Source organism: Centruroides sculpturatus, unplaced genomic scaffold, assembly GCF_000671375.1.
Source record: "Centruroides sculpturatus isolate CEXI.00-Female unplaced genomic scaffold, Cexi_2.0 scaffold12, whole genome shotgun sequence".
Lineage (NCBI taxonomy): Eukaryota > Metazoa > Arthropoda > Arachnida > Scorpiones > Buthidae > Centruroides > Centruroides sculpturatus.
The window spans coordinates 453,943-474,016 of record NW_019384438.1 but is presented as its reverse complement, the minus strand read 5'-3'; the positions used below and the strand labels follow the sequence as shown (position 1 = coordinate 474,016).

The window sequence follows — 20,074 nt, the reverse complement described above, 5'->3', positions numbered from 1 at the left end:
ATATATTTTTTTTTGTTGATTTTCCATTCGATGGCTAGATTATTATTAATCATCGAAGACAAGTCTGTCCAAAAGGGACCACTATTTATTTTGTATTCCAGACTTTACACATACCATGTGCATCCTTTCAGATGCACATGGCGACAGGCCTTCCTTTTTAGTGAATGTATATGTGTAAAGTCTGGAATACAAAATAAATGGTGGTCCCTTTTGGACAGACTTGTCTTCGATGATTACTAATTTTAATAATTAAATAAACCGTAATTTGACTAGAGATAGATGCCTATCTCTAGATTGTTTAATTAGTAGATTATTTGGCTTTAATTAAAATTCAGGTTTGAGAATGTTTATATATATATATAGGAAAGTACTAAGCCTATATCACAAATATGAATAAATGTGAAACAAATAAATAAGCAATAATATTCTGTGACCACTGCTGTATGCAGTTGCTGCCATCAAATACAGACCAAGCCATTTCAAAGAACAGCAAACATCTTTCAGTGTTACCCTTTAACTTTTTCAAATTAAATTACTGTATTTTTATCTAGATCTAAATAAATCAAATTTTCAATCTATCAAATCAAGTTTTATTGCATTAATTAAGAATTTTTTCTTGTTACAGGAGTTTTACATATGAAAACATTAGAACAAACAACAATTCATATTTAGGAATAAACCAAATTTTGGATTATTGCAATTCCAATACATGAATCTTTCATGCATGAGAAATGTTTGAATAACTTGACTAATTTAAAATTTTATTGTGGATTAGATATTATTGCTAAATAATAATAAAAAAATATAACTATCTAATACAATGCATTACTTTTTAAAAATATTTGTACAATTTGTAAATACTATTGGGACCTTGAATAAGTTCTCGCTGTTTTTTCGTGAAAATTAATGCTTTATTTAAAAAAAGTTGTAAAAACATGCCACTGAAAGTATTGTCCATTGCTAGCCACTACTTTCTCCCATTGTTCTGACAGCATTTGAATTCCATGTCAGAAAACTGACAAGTCTTTTGAGGCTATCCAAGAATTGACCCATTTTTTGGCATCTTCATAAGAATGGAAGTGCTGCTCAGCCAGGCCATGTGCCCTCGATTGGAACAAGTGATAATTAGAAGGGGCACTGTCTGGTGAATATGGCAGGTAGGGTAGGACTTCTCATTTAAGTGTTTTCAAGTAGGTTTTTACCGGTTGTGCAACATGTGGCCGAGCATTGTCATGTTGCAAAATCACTTTGTCGTGTCTCTGCTTGTATAGTGGCTGTTTTTCCTTCAATGCTTGGCTCAAATGCATCAATTGTAGTCGATAGTGATCTCCCGTGATAGTTTTGTTTGGTTTGAGCAGCTCATAATAAACTATCCCACCCAAGCTGATCCCAGCTGATCCCACCAAATGCAGAGCAGAAGCTTCNCCTATATCACAAATATGAATAAATGTGAAACAAATAAATAAGCAATAATATTCTGTGACCACTGCTGTATGCAGTTGCTGCCATCAAATACAGACCAAGCCATTTCAAAGAACAGCAAACATCTTTCAGTGTTACCCTTTAACTTTTTCAAATTAAATTACTGTATTTTTATCTAGATCTAAATAAATCAAATTTTCAATCTATCAAATCAAGTTTTATTGCATTAATTAAGAATTTTTTCTTGTTACAGGAGTTTTACATATGAAAACATTAGAACAAACAACAATTCATATTTAGGAATAAACCAAATTTTGGATTATTGCAATTCCAATACATGAATCTTTCATGCATGAGAAATGTTTGAATAACTTGACTAATTTAAAATTTTATTGTGGATTAGATATTATTGCTAAATAATAATAAAAAAATATAACTATCTAATACAATGCATTACTTTTTAAAAATATTTGTACAATTTGTAAATACTATTGGGACCTTGAATAAGTTCTCGCTGTTTTTTCGTGAAAATTAATGCTTTATTTAAAAAAAGTTGTAAAAACATGCCACTGAAAGTATTGTCCATTGCTAGCCACTACTTTCTCCCATTGTTCTGACAGCATTTGAATTCCATGTCAGAAAACTGACACGTCTTTTGAGGCTATCCAAGAATTGACCCATTTTTTGGCATCTTCATAAGAATGGAAGTGCTGCTCAGCCAGGCCATGTGCCCTCGATTGGAACAAGTGATAATTAGAAGGGGCACTGTCTGGTGAATATGGCAGGTAGGGTAGGACTTCTCATTTAAGTGTTTTCAAGTAGGTTTTTACCGGTTGTGCAACATGTGGCCGAGCATTGTCATGTTGCAAAATCACTTTGTCGTGTCTCTGCTTGTATAGTGGCTGTTTTTCCTTCAATGCTTGGCTCAAATGCATCAATTGTAGTCGATAGCGATCTCCCGTGATAGTTTTGTTTGGTTTGAGCAGCTCATAATAAACTATCCCACCCAAGCTGATCCCAGCTGATCCCACCAAATGCAGAGCAGAAGCTTCAAACCATGGATATTCGGCTTTGCCGACACAGACATGCTGACACATGACTGGGCTTACCACACAATCTTCTACACTTAGGGTTATCATAGTATATCAACTTTTCATCACCAGTCACAATACAATGCAAAAAAACATTCCTTTTCTGCCATTGAAGAAGCTGTTCACATGTGAAAAGATGCCATTTGACATCTCTCAGCTTCAACTCGTATGGCACCCAACATCCTTGCTTTTGAATCAATCCTAATACTTGAAATGTTTCGAAACTGTTGTGTAATCAAAATCATTATTTCTGAAGCATCTAAACCAATCTCTGCATGTTATTTCTGATAGAGCAGGGTCACCATAAGTCTCAACAAGAATTCTGTGTGCTTCGGCTGCAGATTTTTTTTTTGAATAAAATAGTGCAATAAAATTCTCCACAAATATTTTTTTTGGTACGAAACTTGACATGTTTAACACTACGAAAAAAAGTTGTTTATATTTTGGCGAAATGACATATACTAAATTTCAAGCTTGCTTATGGTATCCTTTCAGATGCACAATCATCTTAAACTACATGCAAGCAGTTCTGGTAACGCCATCTGTTGGAGAACAGCGAGAACTTATTCAAGGTCCCAACACATGACATGATTTTCTCTCTACTAAGCATCATTTACCCTACTAGAATTCTATATGAACAAATTGAAAAGAAACTATGTGTTTGGGATGTCAAAATTGCTAATCATTTAGCTCAGTGACTAGATTACTGTATAACATGGATCTAAAATAATTCAATTAAAAGACTGATATTGCATATTTTATTATTATAATAATTATTACCAATGCTTACTATAATTTATTTAAATGATTATTTGTACATAGATATAAAGATGTAGATGATGATAAACTTTCAAATTATTCAAAACAGTTTTATCTTAGATATACACAAACACAAGTAAATTGACTTAATCTAACATATTTTGATTTATTAACTTACTTTTCCAAGTGTTGGAGGTTCTTGAATATATATATTACTCATTTTTCTTTTCTTTATTGAAAAATCACTAAAATTTTGTTGTTGTTCCTGTTATATCTCAATTGTAGTTTTTTAAATATAAAACGTTCAACTTTAATTAACGAAAATAACACGGCAACTCGCGGAAACCATGCTCGAGTTCCAGCGCCATCTGAAATATGCAAGCATTTTATGTATATATACAAATAATATCAAATAATATACGGTAGTATATTGTACTGCATAATATGAGTATTATATTATAAAAAAAGTTAATTATCTCTAGAAAAAAATATTGCAAAAATTAAAATACCTTGGTTTACGTATGGTCTATAGAATGTAATTTTGGCACATAACTTAGATTCAGAAAAAATTTTAAAATCTGCCTTCTCCCAAAAACTGTATACTACAAGGATAGCCAGATCCCTATTCTACAATGTTAGCCAGGAATGACAAGTTAGTGACGTCAGCACGAGTCCTGACCTCTCTGTTTACATAGAGCAGGGTGTGCACGTGTTTAGTTTTCGCTTTTAATATTCGTTCAATTTTGTGATTAACGAAGTGATTTATTTTAATATTTCTGTAATTGTTTTATTTGACTAAATTTTTTATAAGGTAAGATGATTTAAATATAAGTCATTAAATATTTAAAGCTATATTTTTATGTTAGGTGAAGAACAAAATGCTGAGTACTAGGTGTGCTGTGTATGGTTGTAATAATAACCTTCTTTTTTCAAATTGGAAGCAACCTGTTTACATCGGGTTTGATCAAAAAATGACAAGAGAAATACTTTTAAAATTAATAGCAGAACTTTATTTACTATCGTATAATGTAGTAGCTTGCGTCAGTGACTGTAGTTGCAGTAACATAAGTTTATGGAAAGAATTGAATGTGAATATCAATGAAACGTTTATTATGAATCAATTATTATTATCAATGAAACGTATATTAGAGATATAAATATGTGGTTCGACATTTTTAATAGCTATGCACCAAAAGGTTCTGTTCCAAGCAAAAATGGATATGGTGTAGACTTGGAATTACAAGAAGAACATTTAAATAAAATGATAAAAATAATCTCAACAATGAGAGCAAGTGGAAAAAATGCCCTCCAAATTTTCCAGAAAGGAATGATAATCTCAATGAAATCGCTAATTGATCTTTTTCAAGATATGAAATCGACTTTTGATATAAAATACATCTGCACTTAAATCAAGATTGTCTGGAAAATTTTTTTTTTTCAAATTAGAAGCCGGGGTCCTAATGAACATCCAAGCCCATTAAATGCTATATATAGGATTAGATTGATTATTTTAGGTAAGAATCCTGGTATTTTAGAGTCAAAAGTAAATACTACAGATCGAAGACAAGAGGAATATATTATACCCAAAGTTTTAGAGAAAGCACATGTAGAAGTATCAAGTGAAAATACAGACCAATATACTGAATGTAAAACTACTTTTTCTTCAAATAAATCTTCAGGAAACTCTACATGCAATCTAGACTTTAACACAATCTCTGAAGAAACTTCCTACGATGCTCTCGAGTATATAGCAGGATATTTTGCCTATAAATATAAAGAAAAATACCCAAACTTAATTAATTCCACTAACAAAATTAAAAATCATTACAACTATAGCATTCCGTCATGGGTGCAACATTTATCTTATGGAGGGCTTATTAAACCTACTGATGAATGGCTAGCAAAAATTATAGAATGGAATAAATATTTCGAAATATATCACGATGAATCGTATAAAAAAGGCCCCGGAGTTGTACAGAATTAGTCAGTGGAAACAGTTTTACCTTTTACTTTAATAAAAGATTTTTGTAAATTAAGAACTATAATAAGAATTAATTATAGAAATCTTAAACAAGAAAACTATAAAATATTGAAAAGAATGCCTTCTGAAAATGGTGATTGTCGAAAAAAAATTAAAAAGTTAAGTAAGATAATCACATAATAAAAAATATAGCTCATTAATTTGTTAAATAAATATTAGACAAAAGACTTGTAAATTTATTGACGTACAGTACACTTATTAAATCCGAAAATTCTACAGTAGTTTACATTTAGTAGTAATTTAATAATTAATTAAGAAATGATTTAATATTTTATCGTATTTTGTTATTTGAAAGGTCTGTCATGTTGAAGTAGAGGACTTGCTGTGGCGTCACATAGATCCAAGGTCATGCTAACAAATATACGGGATCTGGCTATCCTTGTAGTTTAAAGTCCTTGGCCTTCTCCTATCAACGAGCGGAAGATTTATCACTTTTTGAGACAAAATTTTTTACGCGGCAACTTTTTACGAAAAATTTAATGATCTTTATAATTTAATCAGAAATTTAAAGCAAGCTTCCATTTAAGTTATTATATGCGTACGGCAATGTTAAACTAGAAAAAATAAAAATACAGTACACCGTGTTATAGGGGTATAACGCAGGATCATATAACACGGCAAAAAATTGCGATCGTGTTCGTATAACACGGTAAAACGTCATCGCAGACTCGTGTCGCGACAGGATTGGCCGAATCCGGACCAATAGCGGATATTATACAAACCGTTGAGTTTAAACGAGCAGCAGACCTGCTAAAAACCATTTATTATTTAACGGCCATAAAAATTATATTTATATTAATGATGTCTCCAAAGTTCAGCGAATTTTTCACAGAAAAATAACTTATCAGGAAACACGCGCCCCCTCGTTCGATGCGCCACTCCGCGACAAAAACAAGCTTAAGCAATGGCGTCATCGAACGGTGCACACTCGGTAAGTAATCCTACAATTTTTTGTTTATAGCATAGTTTATACGGATTATTCCAAAAAAAATTATACGTATTTTGGAAATGTTGAGTGGAATTTCTCTAGAATCGATTAATTTTATGGAAGAAAACCTTTCAAACAGCTGTAGTCCGTAAACTGCATACGTGCCAGACTGTGATTGGCTCATGTATTTAAGTAACTCATACAACATGGAATTCATATAAAACGGAACGTATCTACCGTGTTATAGGGGTCTACTGTAAAAAACACAATATTAATGTTGGAGAGTAGAACTGTCATACAACCAAACTTGTGATTTTTAGTATTTTGGTTCTTTAGTTGTTTAATCTATTTTCAATCCCTCGAATAATTATATGACTGATCATTAAAAAATCCAGCAACGAGTTGTTTAACTTTCCCGGCAACATATAAAACTGCGCGTGATGCCATTTGTTAAAATAATTAAAAATATAAAGTTTTATTAGATAAAATATTATAAAATGACAAAAAGCTGAATTTTAATGGTAGGAACGAGTTTTATGAAAAAATTGTAAATGATAATAACGAGTAAAATATTCGTTAAACAAATTGATTAGTAAACGAATATAATTACTGATGCATTACTATATTAAAGCTCTTAACCTATAATTAGTAAAATTACAGAATTGGACACAAGCTTGGATTTATAAATATGAACTTGTGTATTCTGAAACCGTGTCTTCTTTTATCTGTTTTTATCTTCACGACTAGGTGCATAGACACAGGGCATTTCTACATCATCTTTATTCGGAATATCCTATAGGCCGATACGCGTTTCGGGCATATTCGAAATATTTAACAAAGGGTTTGCTAACAGAAAACGTTTCCTTAACAATTTTTGTCTCAAGTTGACTGCCTATGCACAGTCAACTTGAGAAGAACCTGGATATTACACGCGATGATAAAACTGAAAAAGTACGCGGTTCGTCACGAACACCGACAAACAAAATGAAAGTTTTGATTAGAAATAATTATAATACTTTTTATTTATTTACTAGCTGCAAGGACCCGCTTCGCTGGGTTTTTATTTGTATGTAATATAGTTTTGTTTATATATATAAAAGACTGTTTTTCTAAGTAATCTAGAATCTAGCTGCAAGGACCCGCTTCGCTGGCAAAAAGTAACGATAGTGAAGATTAAGATAATTACATTATAGCTAATCTTACCCGTTTTCACAGAATGCAAGAATTAGGTCCCCCGTTTCCAGACTAATTAGAGAATTTTTACGTTTAGTCAAACGAACTATTTTCAACGTTTCTGGAACGTTTACAATCGTTCTATAATCGAACCAATATTCGAATTTTATGTTCGAATTTAATTCGAACAAATTCGAAATAGAAAGCCACTTTCAACCACTTTCAGCCCCATATCTCTCGCACCCTTATAGCTATCGAGACGCGACCACCCTGGTGCACGAATGGAGACTTGGGGCTATCACCACATACAAACACCATTCACGTGAGATGTGTAGTTTTGGCGGAAAAGTGAAATATAGGGACATACACGTCCATTTATATATATATAGATATAGATTTTTACGATATATCTAATAATAGACAGATGTCATCGTCTCTCGAAATACAATATTTTTTTATTTTGCTGTCGATGGCCCGGCACGTGTTCCGCAGCCGTCTTATATTTTCTCGCGCGCGTGGGATTGTGAGATCTCTCTTACGACTGGATCTAGTTTCAAGAACTCTCTTGAGTCGATCGCGATTGAACTTCGTTTCAGTCGAGATTGAAATGGTCGAGGGAGGTCGCACCAAGGCGAACAGTTTTTTTTTTTAACTCTTTCCGCTCTGTGGGCACTAAGAGGGCCTCTTTGCAAGCCCATTATGGGTTCGGCTAGGCCCACAATGGAGCTGCCGGGTGGTGAGGGACGGGGCCCGACATATCCGAATGGACCACCCCCTCGAAAGATTTCTGGGGATTTTTTGACCCGTTCGGATTCGAGTCCGGGTCCCCCAGCGCGGTAGGCTGCCACATTGACCGCTCGGCCATCCGGCCGCTAGGCGAACGGGGTATAAGGCACAAGTTTAGTAGTGTTACAGAGTATAATACAGTATTTTTATATATTTTTCAGGGCTGTGGAGTCGGAGTCGGAGTCGGAGTCGTGGAGTTTTGATGTTTTAGCAGGAGTCGGAGTCGGAGTCGGAGTCGTCAAAAAATCCGCCGACTCCGACTNTTAATCGATTCTAGACTAATTCGACTCAACATTTCCAAAATACGTATATTTTTTGGAAATAATCCGTATAAACTACGCTATAAACAAAAAATTGTAGGATTACTTACCTACAATTTGCCGACTGGAATCCTTCGGATAACCGACTTTCGGATAAACGACGTTCTACTGTAAATTAATTTTTCTAAGTAAAATTGTAATTCATATTATTCTAAATGGCATGAATGAATAAAATTATTTTTCAAACATTATTCTACAATAATAAATTATTAGATTTATCAATTAGGATTCAAACTTTTATATACCATTTTTTATTGCATCAATGTATCATAACAAATTAGAATGAAAATAAAAATGCCTTACCTTTCTGTTGTTTTGCTTCTTGTAAATTTTTTGAGCAAAAGAAGTTTCAAAAATGATTCCACGTCTCTTTGGAAATGGAATATAACATTTGAGAATGATACTTCTTCCTAGAATAATTTAAGAATTTAATTATTAAGAATAGAAAAGATCAAGATGATTGATTGATTAATTAATTAAAATAATTTTCTAATACAGGACATTTATTGTCTCATTGAAAAGAATATAAGACAATATCCAAGCGAATATTATTTGTACTCTGATTCGATGCTAAATGGAAACAATCTTAAATATTTTTAACGAAAATTTAAATCTAAAAACAGACTTTTACATTTAATGTTCTATCGACAATTATTCAATTTTGACCGCTTATAAATAAAAAAATTTACATTACCTGCGTTGTTCGGGTTTATGTAATTCAACTTTTTCGAAAAATGTCAATATGGAGGGAAAAATAACTCGTAATTTCCAGAAAACTTTCTATTTCAAGATGGCGCCGGCGATACGAAATCGAACGAATTCGAATCGGTCGAACATGCGATAAATGCGTCACACGTTACGTCATAAGTTCTACGTCAGAATATTAACTAATTGCAAATGTTTTGTTTAAAATGCTAAAATAGTCTCTTTTTTGTAAAATATTGCTAAGAAATTTGTAATAAATAAAATTATAAAAACGTATTCCATATCCTTACAAGTTACAGGCCGCAAATCTAGGTTTAAAGCTTATTTAATTTTGATATACAGTATTATTAATCGAAAAATATTAAGTTACCTACGTTACGCAAGCTTTCGTTATTAAAACTGTACGAAAAATGTTAAAATGGAGGGAAAAATAACTCGCAATTTCCAGAAAACATTCTATTCCAAGATGGCGTCGGCAATACGAAATGGAACGAATTCGAATCCGTCGAATGTTGCAATGCATCACGCGTTACGTCACGAGTTTTACGTCATAGATGTAATATTTCAAGTACAGTCGCTCCCCCTATAAGAAGGTAGATACATTCCGTTCTTTATGAATCAATTTTGTAGGAATCACAGCCAATCACAGCCCGACACGTGTGAAGTTTACGGACTACGGCTGTTTGAAAGGTTTTCTTCCATAAAGTTAATCGATTCTAGACTAATTCGACTCAACATTTCCAAAATACGTATATTTTTTGGAAATAATCCGTATAAACTACGCTATAAACAAAAAATTGTAGGATTACTTACCTACAATTTGCCGACTGGAATCCTTCGGATAACCGACTTTCGGATAAACGACGTTCTACTGTAAATTAATTTTTCTAAGTAAAATTGTAATTCATATTATTCTAAATGGCATGAATGAATAAAATTATTTTTCAAACATTATTCTACAATAATAAATTATTAGATTTATCAATTAGGATTCAAACTTTTATATACCATTTTTTATTGCATCAATGTATCATAACAAATTAGAATGAAAATAAAAATGCCTTACCTTTCTGTTGTTTTGCTTCTTGTAAATTTTTTGAGCAAAAGAAGTTTCAAAAATGATTCCACGTCTCTTTGGAAATGGAATATAACATTTGAGAATGATACTTCTTCCTAGAATAATTTAAGAATTTAATTATTAAGAATAGAAAAGATCAAGATGATTGATTGATTAATTAATTAAAATAATTTTCTAATACAGGACATTTATTGTCTCATTGAAAAGAATATAAGACAATATCCAAGCGAATATTATTTGTACTCTGATTCGATGCTAAATGGAAACAATCTTAAATATTTTTAACGAAAATTTAAATCTAAAAACAGACTTTTACATTTAATGTTCTATCGACAATTATTCAATTTTGACCGCTTATAAATAAAAAAATTTACATTACCTGCGTTGTTCGGGTTTATGTAATTCAACTTTTTCGAAAAATGTCAATATGGAGGGAAAAATAACTCGTAATTTCCAGAAAACTTTCTATTTCAAGATGGCGCCGGCGATACGAAATCGAACGAATTCGAATCGGTCGAACATGCGATAAATGCGTCACACGTTACGTCATAAGTTCTACGTCAGAATATTAACTAATTGCAAATGTTTTGTTTAAAATGCTAAAATAGTCTCTTTTTTGTAAAATATTGCTAAGAAATTTGTAATAAATAAAATTATAAAAACGTATTCCATATCCTTACAAGTTACAGGCCGCAAATCTAGGTTTAAAGCTTATTTAATTTTGATATACAGTATTATTAATCGAAAAATATTAAGTTACCTACGTTACGCAAGCTTTCGTTATTAAAACTGTACGAAAAATGTTAAAATGGAGGGAAAAATAACTCGCAATTTCCAGAAAACATTCTATTCCAAGATGGCGTCGGCAATACGAAATGGAACGAATTCGAATCCGTCGAATGTTGCAATGCATCACGCGTTACGTCACGAGTTTTACGTCATAGATGTAATATTTCAAGTACAGTCGCTCCCCCTATAAGAAGGTAGATACATTCCGTTCTTTATGAATCAATTTTGTAGGAATCACAGCCAATCACAGCCCGACACGTGTGAAGTTTACGGACTACGGCTGTTTGAAAGGTTTTCTTCCATAAAGTTAATCGATTCTAGACTAATTCGACTCAACATTTCCAAAATACGTATATTTTTTGGAAATAATCCGTATAAACTACGCTATAAACAAAAAATTGTAGGATTACTTACCTACAATTTGCCGACTGGAATCCTTCGGATAACCGACTTTCGGATAAACGACGTTCTACTGTAAATTAATTTTTCTAAGTAAAATTGTAATTCATATTATTCTAAATGGCATGAATGAATAAAATTATTTTTCAAACATTATTCTACAATAATAAATTATTAGATTTATCAATTAGGATTCAAACTTTTATATACCATTTTTTATTGCATCAATGTATCATAACAAATTAGAATGAAAATAAAAATGCCTTACCTTTCTGTTGTTTTGCTTCTTGTAAATTTTTTGAGCAAAAGAAGTTTCAAAAATGATTCCACGTCTCTTTGGAAATGGAATATAACATTTGAGTGTGCACCATTCGACATCGCCGTTGCTCAAGCTTGTTTTCGTCGCGGAACAGCGCAGCAAACCGCGGCCGCGATTTCTGATGTTATTTTTCTGCGAAAACTTCGTTGACTTTGGAGACATCATTTAAATAATTTTAATCGCCGTTGAATAAGAAATGTTTCTTTCACAAGGAATGTATAAAATTACAGTACTGTATTAGACTTACTGTACCTAATTTACATATTGTACAGACGATAGCTCGCCTAAACTCTCCGTAGCGTGGTGCTAGACGGCGGAAAGTATATATATAATTATAATAAAGTTACAATAAATTAAGTTAATATATAATTATATATACAGAACCTTATTTATATATAATTATATGTACAGACGATACTATACTCAATTTACCCGTCTAAATTGTCCGTAGCGTGGCGCTGGACGGCGGAAAGTAGTTCGGCTGCCCGATGACGTTTTACGTAACTATAGGAGTTTTTTTTTACCGTTGTTTACGGATACCGCCACATTTTTTTCGCCGTCTTATAGGAATCGTAATTATAGGAACCCGTCTTATAGGGGTATCTACTGTATTTTAATGACATTTTTTAAAGGAAAGATTCTTTTTAACAAATTCTTTTGTTTCGGATTTGCAAAATATTTTTTAAATTTAAAACTTCACTAAAAAGAAAATGTATTCAGATAAACGTAATAAAATCACCTAGAAATGACAGAATAAAAATAATTTATAATAAAAGTAGTAGTATTTATTTTCTTGATTCTAAAGCGCACCTTTTTTGGACTTTTTGATCTTGAAAATTAGGACGCACATTAAAAGTGAGCACAAAGTCGATTTAAATGCTACCTCATTGGCTGTTTGTTCCTCACTTCGCTTATATTAATTACATCGTTGTTATAAATCCTCCCACTAATTCGGTTTTTGTTTTGAAGTTGTTTGATGGTCCTCTGAATTATAGCAATACGAGTGAAAAATGTCTGGCTGACATATGACTCATGAAGCTAAGTTTAAGACTCTAAAAACGAATCTTAGGGCTTGTACACATTAGGCGTTTTGCGTTGCGTTAAACGCGCGTTAGCTCAGCGTTCGACGACCGTTTAGTGGAGCGTTAGCACTGGCTCATTTTGGAAATGGACGTGAAAGTAATTACTTGTGTGTGCCTCCTCCATCATCGCTATAAAAGACGATGGCAGAGGCAAAGAGAATTTTGGGTGCACCCAATATTACGAGATAGACTGACGCATGAAATGTTTGCGACGTTGTATCCAAAACTAAGACAAAATAAATTCAAGTTTTTTAATTCTTTTAAAATATCTATAAAATCCTTTGACGATGGTTGGTCTCTTTTAGATTTCATCAATAAATAGATCAGTATCGAAATGATCGTTCTCCATTTCGGCCAACGTGCGTCCACTCTACCCGAAAGAGCGCGATCGAATGTACAACAACATGACAGCACATGTATCTCAAAGCGCGCGGTGCTTAAGGCTGTGTACACATTAGGCGTTTTGCGTTGCGTTAAACGCGCGTTAGCTCGGCGTTCGACGACCGTTTAGTGGAGCGTTAGCACTGGCTCAGTTTGGAAATGGACGTGAAAGTAATTGCTTGTGTGTGCCTCCTCCATCGTCGCTATAAAAGACGATGGCAGAGGCAAAGAGAATTTTGGGTGCACCCAATATTACGAGATAGACTGACGCATGGAATGTTTCTGACGTTGTATCCAAAACTAAGCTAATATGAACCCAAATTTTTTAATTCTTTTAGAATATCTATAAAATCATTTGACGATGGCTGGTCTCTTTTAGATTTCATCAAAAAATAGATCAGTATCAAAATGATCGTTCTCCAATTCGGCCAACGTACGTCCACTCTACCCGAAAGCTCGTGATCGAATGTACAACATGGCAGCACATATATCTGAAAACGCACGGCTGACGCCCGTAAAACGCGCGTTTTAACAAAAATCTATCAACGCACGCTTGGCCAAAAGTGCGCGTTTGAGTATGTATGCCTATGCAGAACTCGATTCTTTAAAACGCCTAATGTGTACACAGCCTTATTGTAGGATTAAGATTTATTCGTATTAAATAATTTCTATGTAACCTTTTTCAACAGTACTAGAATTTTTTTTTGCTCCTTGTAAAGTGCAATTACTTTAAGCAATTGTCACTTCTTTCCCGTTTGTCTTGTAATATATCATAATCATTTCCATGGCAGAGGGAGGCAAACGGGATACTTCTCCCTCCCTGATATGGGATGATAAAAACCCCAGAAATCATTATCATAAAAGATATCATTATCAGAAATATGTAGTCACTGTCTAGGAGATTTTGGAACATGTCATGTCCGTTGGACCCAGCTCTGACCCGCCAATAGGCTAAATTACAGCCGCGTCGACCCTCTAAATGGTTATTGTCACTGTCTGGGAGTTTTTGGAACATGTCGTGTCTGTTGAACCCACCTCATTGTTTTTGTCTGTAATATGGTCCCCTTGATGACTAAATCCCAAGCCTACATCCACTCCACTTACTTATTTTATAGGGAATCCTATAAAATAAGTGGATATTGGATTTTGGTGGGCCTCACATGTAGAATATAGCTGCGTGTTCTTTCATTCTCACTTCCAGGGAGCGCTTGGTGGATCCTACTTAGACCAGGCTTCTGTCCCATCTATGGTCCATAATCGGGATGGTGTACACCCCTGGGAATAGTTCTTTGTTGGAGGTGTCAAGACAACTGAGTCTTGGCAATACTAGCAATAAAAATGTAATGTTTTTTCTTAAATATACAATACTTAGATCACACTTGACAACATATTAAAATTTAATAACTATTAATCTTAAGATCTATTTTTCACATTAGAAACAGGAAACATTTTTGTAATGATTTGAAAATATTTAAATCTTCTGATTTTTGCACAAAATATTGTCATGAATTATTAGCATTTCCAGCAACATTTTATTGGTCATGTTCAAATCTGAGACAAAAAATGACTGGTTACAAAATAGAACATCTTGTATAAATTTAACTTAAGAGACATCTACAACTATATTAAATGATTAACTTAGGACTAATTAAAAATATACAGATATGAATATTAAAGACTGATATTAAAATTTTAACTGGATAGCTGTAATTTCTGTTACATAAGTAGGCTAAACTGAGCATTCTGTATTATAGAACTGTATCTTGATAATTGAGACAGTGCTCACTCATTGTAACATATTATACATAAATATAATAATATACAGTATAATAATACTGCATTTTCTTAGAGTTAAACAAAATCAAATGAAACATAATTTAAACAAAAATATTTATTTAATAATATGTACAATAATTTATAAAACAAATTTTATATTAGTCTCCTTCAGAATCAGTTCCTCCGTACTCATTACACACCAGGAGTCCACAAGATCCTTCCGGAACAGATGTCTCTTGAGCAATCGAATTCCTTGGGGCACTCTTGTCTTTTATCACTATTCCCACTTCTTTTGCCGAGAGAGGCTTGCTCAACATCTGCAACTTCTTATGTTGTATGCTTGAAATCAGGTTATTTATATGTTCTGAAGAACTGTTGGGTTCTTTATCAAATACAGAACTCTTTTCAAAATTGAGTCGTTTTTGCTTTTCTTTGTCTTCAGCAGCTAAAAAAATTCTTAAAAGTTTAATTTGAATTTTATTTCTAAAATTTTGTTATAAATGCAAATTTAAGACTTTTTTTTATTTTTAAATAATTAAGACAATCCAGAAAAGTTTATAATTCATATAATTCTCTTGCATGATATTAATAATGCTTTTATATTGATATGTCTGAATAAAAAACAGAAGAGTTTAATTTTATTTAGGTAAATATTTTCTTAAAAAGTCTTTTTAAATAAGAATTTATAACATAAAAAACTGTAGTAAATCAATTAGTTATTTCAAAATGTATAAAGATGTAAATACTAAAATTATATTGACAGTTAATAAAATAACAAGAATGAATTTATAGATGAAAATGCAAACTGTTTATTATCAATGAAAATGTTTGAATATTAAAGTTTGAAATAAAGGAAAAATCCTATTAGCAATCTGTAATTTTTTAAAATAGCATTTGTCAACTGAATTTTTACAACAGTATCACTCACTATAATAAAATAATTTTTAGTCCTATAACAGAAGCTCAAAAATTTTATTATTTCTAGTATATATTATATTTTAGATAACACATTCATCAAACTAAAGAGAGGCCTCTTAAAGAAAAAACACTACAGTGAATTAATTTGGCTTAGACAGATTCAATTAAACAGTAAATGTATATTGGTAATATTAACATTACAGTTGTCCCTTGATAATCCGACAGGTATGGGACCAAAGGTGTGTCAGATTACCAAAAGTGTCCGGATTACCGAAAATAATTACATATTTCGCATTGTTTTGCTAGCAGTAACTTACAATATTCTCTACTCCAACTGTTCGAACAGAACTGCTCACATAAAACACACGAAATGTGTGTCATCGAGTAAGAATTGGATGGGGAGATTCACATCGTGACATGCTTCTGTGCAAGCAGACACATAACGGGGATGGGTACCTTGATGGGAGGTGCATCGAACTACTGAGCATGTCGGATTAAAAAATGTCGGACTATAGAGGGACAACTGTACTTATATTTCATCAATTCTCTCCATCCAAAATTTCAAAGTTATTTTCTGTACCTTTCTATTCTCCTTGAGAATTTCATAAGATGCTAAGGCTTAAATTAAACTACTACTTAGTCACTTTGTAAAAAGACTTGGACATTTAGATTCACTAATTTCTTTTCATTAGACATGACTGTTTTCGTTATTTTTGTTTTTATTATTAGAAAACAACTTCACTTTAAATGGTGAAATACCATGTGAACAATAAACACTTTGTTTATAATATTCTATTATTATTCTACTAATATAATAACACTTTATAAGAATAGAACAATAAACACAAACTAACATTGTTTAGATTCACTACTAAAGCAAAGATGAAATTAGTGCTATCCCAAGGCATAGAAAAAATATTTGCATTTAGCAATTGCAAACAATATTCTACACATTGTGGAAAAAAATTTTTTGAGATATTTTTGGGAAAATTTTGAAACCAGCATTATTGTCAATTGGCCTAAACCAAACAAGCATAAAATGAGAGCAGTCTGTATTATTGAATAAGTTTTAAAAAAATCTTTCACATATTCAAATATATTTACATTTTCACATTATTCATTGTTTAAAATGAAAAATGTACTTATTGGTCATTTTCAAATTTCAGACTTTATTTATTCCCACTTTTGTCTATCTATCTATCCTTTGTTAATCTCAAGAACAGAGTTAGATAGATGAAAATCAAGATCAGATATGGAAAGCTTAGGGGCTGGCGGTCCTGATTAACTATAAACAAACTTCTGGTTTGGACCAGGAGTCATGTAATTTCAATTCAAAATTTACTTGAGAACAGAGTAACAGAGTCAAAGCTGGTCATCTGTCTATCAAAAGTATGATGTACAGGGGCACACACCATTAAAATCCAGGATATGATCTCTCAAAATATGACAGTATCTTGTCAATATTGTAAAGTTATCAGAAACTAATGATATTTTACATTTCATATTCAAAAAACATCTAGCATTTACAGCAAAACAGAAGAAATTAGTAATGATAATGTCATATGACATCAATAGTGATCTTTTCAGTTTTAATACAGCCAATAGGAAGGCATTTCTCACTGATGTACCAGTACTTTCAAAATTTTTCATGTGATGTCTTTTGCAATGTCTGAGGAAAGATAACATTTCATTTCATTAGAATTAAAATGGGTAGAAATTACTTTTAGGTAAATTATTTTTACGTATAATAGATAGCACATAAAACTCACTTCTCATGAAAAATGTAACTAGGAAATGGAATAAAATCTGCCCAAACTCAATATTGTGGTTATATTAATAAAAGTATTAAAAAAGTTTAAAAGAAATTAATAAAATTATTTTTTTTAAGAAAAAATACTATGTTAAATTATAATGAATGAGATTTTTTCATTTGTCCTTCTATAAGTAGTTTTAATTCCACCATTTGTAAGATATTTGTAAGATTCAGTAACATCTTACAAATATCAAATCAAAAATATTTAAAAGAAACAATTGAGAAAAACAATCAACTTTATTATCTATCAATAGAACTGTGAAGGTCTGAAACCCTTTTTTCTGTTTTAAAAACAGTTAATCTCGGAATTTTCTCTGAAAAGGGAAAAAAGAGAACCTCTGCGGTCAATGATCGAGACGCTCTCCTTGAATAAGAAAAAAAAGGGGAATGTTAAAATATCAATAAACGAAATCTCCTCCATTTGTTTAAACGTAATTCTATACACATTAATATCAACAAGACGGGAATAAGAGATGTTTCTTATCACCTCTTTGGTTGAAAGTAACACGTGGTTACGGCAATAAATCGCCTCGTTCATAGTCAAACACGATGTTTGATATAAACAATATCTTGATAGTTGACCAGGTTAAAGAAATTATTGTCAACTGAATGTTAATTTATGGATGAGAGCCATCAAACATATAGAAATTTATATCAAAAATTCATATCATCTTGACACCAATATCAATAAATTGAACAAACTTCTCTATGTCAGTTGTCCGAACTAGCTAGATCCAAACATCAACACACTAACAGGTGTGCGGATAAATCATTAGTAATGTCATAGTTCTCACCCCCTCAAATTTGGTATAAAGAGGGCTCCCGGCCAGTTATCGGGGTGGCCTCCAACATAGAAAGGAATAACGGATTAACGATCCTCATCGCTGACCGCCAAAGACAGACGACATGGTTAGATTCTACAAGCTATAACTTAGTAAGTAGAACTCTCTCTTTCCTCTCAGGTGGACTAGGGCTAATTCCGAAAATAATATTAAGGAGGATCAGAGGTTATCCTCAGTCGAAATACCCGAGATATAATCCGACTAACCTACTATTGTAATTTCGGTTTGATATCATTATCATTATTCTTATTATTTGTAATTTTTTTATATAGTGTATACTAATTAAATTTATATTATATCTTAATCATGTGTGTTTACTCGTACTCTGTCAACACCTTATCGACTTATCCGCGACCTCCCACTCGATTTTCACCCTCCTAAATTGCCATCCACTGACACTGTGAGCAGGACTCACCTCCCCGTTGTTGGAAAACGGTTTAGGTTTAAATGCTTAAACCCCGATTCTCACAGAACTAAATACTTGTAAATAATTGTACTGAAAAATGTGGTGTATATGACCTCTTAGATTTGTAGTATTTACAAGACTTTTTAAAATATTGTAATTTATGATGTGCTTGGTAAATATGAGACTTTTTGCATCTAGAAAGTTATGAGAAATTTTCTTGTAACTTACAATACAAAGTGTTATGAATCTGGGCCCAGATCATACATGGAATGCTTAGAAGCCAGAGATCCCAATTATTGGGTTGTTCGGAAAGTAAGTTCGTTTTTTTCCGTGGAAAAAAACGCAATATTCTTATGATAAATAAATATTTTATTGAATTATATATCGACCATTTTGGTCAAATAACTGTTGTCATCGTTTCTGGTAGTAGTACGATTTCACATTCATAAAAGTTTTGATCATTGCTTACAAAAAACCGATCCAAGTGATTTTTGACATTGTCATTTCAAGTAAATGTCTTACAGTTAAAAAAAATTGTATAGACTGGAAGAAGTAATAATCTGAATGTGCTCGATCTGGCAAATACGGTTGGTGCGATAGCATGTCCCATCTAAGTTATAACAGTCTGATGAGTTACCAAACTTGTGTGAAATTTGACATTATCGTGGTAAAACACTACAGCTGTTTTTTTTTATCAATTCTGGCTGGCTTTTTCTGTTTGATGATATTACGCAATTTGTTTACTCAAATGCAGTACACTTTCGAATCAATTATTAAATTGTCTGGTAGAAGCTCCAAAAAAAATTTCTTTAATATCCCACCAAATAGAGCATTTCTCTTTAAGAACTCGTGGAATTCATATATCGAGCTTTGAAACGAAACCAATTTGTTTCAAGTACTCATAAACAGTTCAATTTGACAAATTTAATCTCTTAGTGATTTCACGTGTTGTTATTCCGCAGTTTGCTTCAATCGGTACTTTTATTTTGTTTTCATTGGCTTCAATTGGCCATCCATAACGTGGTGCATCTTCAATACTGAAATTG

At 32.3% G+C, this 20,074-nt stretch overlaps 1 protein-coding gene and 1 pseudogene across 1 annotated transcript in view; both read right to left on the bottom strand.

Moving 5' to 3' along the window:
* LOC111620049 (peptidyl-prolyl cis-trans isomerase CWC27 homolog) overlaps positions 1-9,349 on the bottom strand; it is a 31,575-nt gene extending 22,226 nt beyond the window's left edge. The window contains exons 1-3 of the mRNA XM_023361892.1: positions 9,215-9,349; positions 8,824-8,930; positions 3,451-3,640 (exon numbers count right to left, since the gene is read on the bottom strand). Of these exons, the coding sequence (XP_023217660.1) occupies positions 3,451-3,492 (42 nt within the window). The 5' untranslated portion in view covers positions 3,493-3,640; positions 8,824-8,930; positions 9,215-9,349. The remainder of the gene's footprint in view (positions 1-3,450; positions 3,641-8,823; positions 8,931-9,214) is intronic.
* Positions 9,350-13,799: 4,450 nt separating this feature from the next.
* LOC111620048 overlaps positions 13,800-20,074 on the bottom strand; it is a 48,000-nt pseudogene continuing 41,725 nt past the window's right edge.